Source organism: Gobius niger (genome assembly GCF_951799975.1).
Source record: "Gobius niger genome assembly, chromosome: 20".
Lineage (NCBI taxonomy): Eukaryota > Metazoa > Chordata > Actinopteri > Gobiiformes > Gobiidae > Gobius > Gobius niger.
In genome coordinates this window covers 17,193,983-17,201,412 of record NC_136871.1, presented here as the reverse complement: position 1 = coordinate 17,201,412, position 7,430 = coordinate 17,193,983, and the positions used below count along the sequence as shown (strand labels likewise).

Here is a 7,430-nt window from a genome sequence, read left to right as displayed (position 1 = left end):
TTTGAAATTCCGTCTTGTTAGATGACTTTTTTTTTTTCAAGCACCTGCAGCCTGGTGTGTGAGAGAATATTTTCACTGGACGCGGTTCAAGCTTTGAGGGGAAAGAGAAAAAACACGGAGGCAGCGGCATTACGCCATCCTTGCCTCCCTCACTTTGTGAAAAAGTAGGATTTAAAGAGGTCCTCAGAAGATCTCCATCAGAATGGTGCAGTGGAGAGTTAAGTGCGAGCCTTTGGTTAGAGTTTCTTTTTGCTCTAATGATTACAAGACGACTTTTTGGATCTGCTCTCTGTGCCATTGCCGGCTGGACCTTTCCGCAGCATTATGGTTCTTATCATTCAAGAGAATACGTTGGATTTCCAGCAAATAAAAGTCAGCCATAGACCACATTTTGACTTTTACAGCCTCACATATGTCTACAGCTTGTGTCAGACACGAAAAACGCCTTTTATTCAGGACTTTACTGGCACAGCTCAGCACACAGAATGAGCGCTCCAATCAAACGACTAAGTGAACTGTTTCTCCACTGACTGCGTTAATTACAATGAGGGCCTGGCACATTGGGCTTTAGGATGACACTTGTCAAGTTGCTGCAGTTGTGCTGTTGGACTCTTCTGTACGCGCACCCGCTGCTCGCTTCACTCAGACCCACTGCCGGTTTCACTGGGACCAACTCAGCGCGGAAAGCCTCCCCGGCGAGAATTACGCGCATCCAGGCAGCAGGAGGAACAGCGCTTGTAAAAGGGGAAGTGAATGCCAGTAAAGTGAAGTACAGCGCGCAATCGCCCCTGGTTGGTACGAGGGCTGTGAGGGACAAAGCAGCGGGGCTGCCGGGGCGCCCCTGGACGGACAGAGAACTCGCTTTCAGGACGCATTCTTCCTACGCATCACCGTATAAAGTTGTGGACGGCGGAAAGACTGGCGGAACGGTCTGGACAGTGCAGCGCACCGGGGATGCTCCACAGCGACCGGCGGCTGCGAGATTTAACCATCAGCCGCACATTCAACAGGGCTCTGCCCCAGCTGCTCAGCGCACTGTCAAGTTCCCCAAAGCCGCCACAGAGCGGGATGCGCCCCACAGGCAGCCACTGGTGGTCCCTCATGACTACATGCTGTCGCTCTACTGGTCCTTATCAAACGGAGACGTCAACAGCAGCGTGTTGCACGAGACCGGTTTGGCGAACACCATCACCAGCTTTGTTGATAAAGGACAAGGTAAAGCCAACAAGTGTATGACCCATAACCCTTCAGTTTTCTTACAGCATGCATTTTTGCCTATAGGGTTAAAAGGCCATCACAGACACACACACACACAAAACTAAATACAGTTGTACATAACTTTACAGTGAAACTTGATGTATTCGAGAGTAACAACTGTGATCAGAAGGAGGAGCTGAATGTGATCTTTGAAAAGGTTGTCAGTGAGACAGCCAAAGTTAAATGTGTGCCTAGACATGAGGATTCAGAAGTGATTCAAAAATAAATATGGTGACTCCAGCACAAGAAGCACAGAGTTGTAGCCTTCTCTTTGTTTATCAGTTTGACATTAGTCGCTATCATTTGGGTCTGGTTTTGCATTACAAATGTTAATATCTGTTTTAATATTGTCGAGCACATACTATTTAATCAAAGCAAGGGAAAGTATCCTCTTATCTTGTTTTCTCAGAGCTTTTATATTTTATTCTATCATGTTTAGCAGATTCCAATTCACACTGGTTAACCTATATAATACATTGACTTGAGGAACAGATGCTAACAGAGCTTTCATCATGTGACACAAGGCTTTGGTCTTTTTGAATAAGGCTACCGGTCCAGCACTGATTCCATGTTAGGACACTATGCCTCCACGCTCATGTTAAATTCTGTGAGTGTGTGCTCTATACCATCTGGTGCGCCCCCTAAAGCACTGCAGTCATACAACCCCAGGAGGGTAAATAAACACACCTCAGAGCCACAAGTAGGGTGGCCCCCTGCGTAATGTTATCTTTCCCGTGTAAAACTGTTTAAAACAATGTTTGCAATGAGCTGAGTTTAATATTTCTGGTGTCGCTAAATGTTTACTTATCAGGGACGTGATGTACTTTTAATTAGCCCCTTGTTTGTTCAGTGTGTCCTGAGCAAATCACCAGTGACCTCCTCCACATGTGCAGTGGACCAGGGAAGGTGTAACTGACACTCTGACACTCCCCCAACTCACATCCACTCATGTCCTGCTCATGTTTTTGCTCAGAAGTCCCTTTGTAATTAGCACTCTCTGATACTAGTTTTACTCAGAGTAATATTCTACTTCATGGCATCAAACGAACTTATGAGAAACATTGTATTGATCATGTGTGCATCAAAATTGGATCAATCCTTCTGAAAAAACCTAAAAGGCCTTAAACACTGAGAGAGATTTTTCCTTTTTATCCAGCACAATTTTTTACTAACATCTCAAATACAGTGCATTCAAATGTCGGGGTTTCCTCAGACACCTGGCTAACGACAGGCCCATAATAACAGACTTGTTTACACTTGGATGCTGCCTCTCTGTCTGGTTCTAATGTCCCGCTTGAATCCTGAATGGGAACAGGCGGGATTACGTGAGAAGTATGGGGTGCACAGATTTCTCTTCCGTTGGCGTGATGCACTTTGTTGCTGGAGTCCAGATTTTGAAGTCCACTGGTTTCCCTCAGTGATAGTGACAAAAAAAAGCATTAGATACCACACCATTTTCTCATATTGTTCAGCATTTTGTTTTGCGATTAAAAATACCTTTTAGTAAATAACTTGCTGTGCATCTTTCAGAGCCGTTTAGATGTAGGAGAAAAAAATCATGACTGTGAGATATAAGTAGTGTAATATCAATATTGGCCTACTGATTGGAAAATGCCATATTGATGATCTTAAAATGAAAGTGCAGGGCTAAAAAGAGGTCTCTCTCTGGTCTTCTGGTTTATTCAGAAACCCAAGCCCTATCCTGCCAATCAGCGAAAAGCTCGTAAAACTCTTTAAACCTTAAACCACTATTTGGATAAGCTCTCAAATCCCAGCGTCTAATTCATTATTTTTTTTGGTCCTGAATCCATCTTTTCTGGAATTTAACAAACTAGTGTTGCATCAATCATTCAGTAGACACAAACAAATTAGCTTTCCATTGTAATCGAGCCAAATATGCAATAATCCTTAAATTGAAAAAGGCTATAATGTACTACTATAGTACAGGTCCTGAGCCAGATCTGAGCATTATGTCCTTCTGCCCATGGGACAGTGTTCCAGAAATCAAAATGCCCAAATGTCCAAAATACCAAAATGAGTTTTTCCGGTTCATCAAAATGACATTCAACTGTCATTCACGTCAATCTCATGCTGTTTTTATATTGTGTCCTGTCAGCTCATTGACTTACTTGTGCCTCTATCCCTGTTCTCCCTCACAGATGAGCGTGGGCCACAGCTCAGACGGCAAAGGTATTACTTCAACATCAGCTCTCTGGATCGAGAAGGCCTCTTGGGGGCCGAGCTGCGCATCCTGAGGAAGCACCTGGCCGACCCTCGCAAGCTCTCCATGGCCTCCCCGGTGTCTGCGGCGACTGGGCCTTGCCTCCGCCTCTACACCTGCGCCTCAGGTAGACAAAAGCACCTTCTGCTCCAGACCAAGACAATAGATGGCGCGGTTAGCGGAGGCGGATCTGGCAGCAAATGGGAGGTATTTGACATTTGGAAAGTTTTCAAGGGTGTAAAGCATCAGCAAAACTCAGTCTCCCAGCAGCTGTGCTTTGAACTTGAGGCAATGCCGTATCGAGGCGGACGGCCCCTGGACCTGCGAACTCTGGGATTTGGTCGTCCGGGAAGGAGCAACAAGGAAAAGGCTTTCTTACTCGCATTTGGCAAAAGCAGAAAGAGGGACCTGTTTTACAACGAGATCAAAGCGCGATCAGGCCATGACAATAAAACTGTCTATGAGTACCTCTTCACACAAAGGCGAATGCGACGGGCTCCAGCTTCAAGGGCACATAAAAAGCCCCTGCAGCAGCCACAGGCTTTTCCTCAAAGCCAGGTGGTTAAGGCCCAGACCAAGCGCTGCCATAAGAAACAGCTGCATGTGAACTTTAAGGAGATGGGCTGGGACGACTGGATCATTGCTCCGCTTGAGTACGAGGCGTTTCACTGCGACGGGGCCTGTGACTTCCCCATCCGCTCACACCTTGAACCGACCAACCACGCCATCATTCAGACTCTCATGAACTCCATGGACCCGTCCTCAACACCGCCCACATGCTGTGTCCCGACTAAACTCAGTCCCATCAGTATACTCTACATAGACTCTGCCAACAATGTAGTGTACAAGCAGTATGAGGACATGGTGGTGGAGTCGTGTGGCTGCAGGTAGCAGATGGGTGAGATAGATCTTCCACAGTGTTTCGACAAACTCCTGTGCCATAGAACCATAATTTAATTTCAACTTATTTCTAGTATGGAAATGCTTCACACTCTCTCTACATTCAAAAAAAAATGGTCTTGTCTTTTATGATGATCAATAGCCCAAAAAACAATACATTTTGGCCAGACATGAACTTTTCTTTTCTTATTTATTCAGTACCTGTTTTCATGTGTTGTTTCTGGCGGATAATTTTAATCACTGCTACAATACTTTAATCACATGCTCTTCTTTTGCTTTTGTACAATCCCATCTGCTAATCACACACAATCACATTGTGCAGACTTGATTCCAAAGTAAGTTTTCCATTGGAACAAAAATCCTATTTCTTATTGCTAATGCTAATGAACCGGTGTGAATTCTGTGTTATAATGGTTTATGGAAACATCAGCAAACTGGGAGCCGGAACAAAGGCAGTGCATATCCAGGAAAGAAGAGCTTAAAGTGTTGCAACAGACATTACTCATCACACTTAATCGGACTATCAGACTGCATACCACAGACTTTAAGACTTCGAAGGAGAGATAAACTCACTTGTGCCTTTCTAAACAATTTCACTGAGCTAAGGAAGGAAACTTCAGAAGAGGTTCATACTGTCTACTTAGTTAAAACTATTAAGGATTGTTCTTTTTGTAAGACAGAAGAACAATATCACAATCATCTGTCTCACTCAAAGAACAATCTTCAACAATTGGAGAAAAAGACTCCTCCTGTTCAGTATGTTGTTGATTGTGGTTTGATGTAAAAAGCTTGTAACATAAATGCACACAGTATAATGACTTACTAAACTGCCCAATTTTGAGCACTTATCTGCCATCGTGCCTTTGAAGTATGTAAAAAATGTCCACTGTTTGAAATTGTGTCCAGTGATGAAGTGCTAATTTGACCTGTTCCAAATGTTGAAAAGTTGTGTTAAGTATTCTTCAATAAAATATGTCTAATTGAGTGATGTCCAAATTCCTATCAGTGCAATCTTTCTAACCCCCATTATAGACTAAACTATCAAAAAAAATGTGTAGGACGTGCTCTTGCCAAGGAAACGTTTTAGCCAAGACTGATTGTGTTTGACTTGGAACATCCATGTACTTTTGGGTGGGTTAAAGTAGTACTTGTAAAGTGTTGAAACGATGCATCTTCATCTATCGCCACAAATTGCATAAGCTCTTTTCCTCTGTGTAAATGCTCAAAGTTAAACACTACAGGGATGTGGAACGCCGTTAACATGAAGCAAGTTTTATCATCTTAAAATGAGTATAAACTGAATTCTGTTTTTGAGGAATGTAACGATGTTGCATTTTTAGGCATCATCACTTATCACTTAGGTTCCACTGTGAATTCATGAGTTGTTTTCTTTGCATAAGGCCGGCGTTGTCAGTCATCGAAAGCGTCTGATTCTATAGAAGACAGATACAGAAGGATGTTACAGTCGCTTGACATGTGATAAGGAGGCATTAATATATCACTCCAAAGCCCAATGTGGGAGATATGTGATATACATCCTTTATCCGGTAGCTCTTGATGTTAAGCCGACACAATTGCGATTCAATCTCTTTCCCTCTTCGACAAGCATAACCCTTATAGAAAACCTTACAACCCACCTTAATACATCACCTTTCACCAGACGGTTTAAAGACCTGACAACTTGTAAAGTTTTATAGACAGCAACATCTCCAGTGTTGCTATGAAACACATGCAACAGTTTCCTAGCTGTGCATTTTACACACTAAGCAGCCAGCACACCTGTCCATTTTCCACTTTAAAGCCCCTCCACTATTGGATAAAGCCATCTGTGAGAGCAAATGGCTTGTTTCTCTTGGAGTCATTGTGATGTAAGCATTTCCTTTAATCAATGCTGAGGCATGCCAGTAGTATTGCCCCTCTCCCAAAACCTGAACTGACAAGGAAAATGTGGGAGAGCCTGAACAGGACTGCAGGCAGGATATTCTTGACATTACAGGATATTTCTAACATTATAGACGACATGAACGCGGCGTTTAGCCTGTGGTTAAATGTATGCTGACAAACTACAAAGACAGCGCCTTGGGAATATAATTTCCACTGCTTGTGGGCACCGGATGCACAGGTTCTGAGAACACTTGTTGAAACTTTATGGACAGAAGCAAATGTGTTTGTTTGCTTTTTTGGGTGGGGTGAGGAAGTGTACACTTTTTTTGATAACATGTTATTGGTCGCTGAGATTTATCACCACAATTGATACTGTGGTTATCCACTATTCAAAGACTTTCTGGTGCTTGAAGGCATTCATGGCTTTTGCAATGAGGTATGGTTATGGGAACAATCACGGTGTTGATTGATATTGTATGGAAAGTTAGTTACTCATGCTGCTATCCCAGACAATGATGCTACATGAAATAGCTCTTTCACCCACTTTAGCATAAGGCTTTTGATATGCCTTGTTGAAATATGCAAATATACAAAACAAATACAAATATACAAATAATATTGCTATTATTGCTGCATTGGATAACAAAACTCATCAGATGTGTCTTGAAGCAGCCATCGAAGGGAAGCAATCACACAATCATCAAAGCCACGGCAGGTATGCGCTGAAATGAGCAGAAGTGAGTTCTTAGTTGTGTTAACGGATATTGGGAAACCGTATTCCCCACAGAGAGAACACCTGGGTTTAATTATCACACATTTCCACACATTAGTCCATCTGAGGCTGGGGCAGAACATTCTGCAAACAGCTGATTTAAATCCCCGTCTAAGATTTACGGTGACTGATATTTCCTATGATTTATGAAGCTGAAAAAAGTGTATTTGTTAGACAGGAAATGAGGTGTAATTGTGAAACGGACTGCATTTTTCTTCTATACATTCCCGGCTATCATGAAGCTGATGCTGCAGGTGAGTGGGAACAACACAATTGTGAAAAAGCCTTCTTTCACAATTAATGAATATCCTGTTTCGTCTCCAAGGCATCATTTACACCATAAAGTAAAGTACTGCTGTATGGAAATATAACGACTCCATAATGGCTAGTTTGCTC

The 7,430-nt window shown here is 42.9% G+C and overlaps 1 protein-coding gene across 1 annotated transcript; it reads left to right on the top strand.

The window, feature by feature from the left end:
* The first annotated feature begins 228 nt into the window (after nt 1–228).
* Nucleotides 229–4,507, top strand: gdf5 (growth differentiation factor 5). Its single transcript, XM_079579437.1, has 2 exons — nt 229–1,215; nt 3,417–4,507. The coding sequence occupies exons 1-2, from the start codon at nt 573–575 to the stop codon at nt 4,367–4,369; spliced, it is 1,596 nt and encodes a 531-aa protein (XP_079435563.1). The 5' UTR covers nt 229–572; the 3' UTR covers nt 4,370–4,507.
* Nucleotides 4,508–7,430: the final 2,923 nt, after the last annotated feature.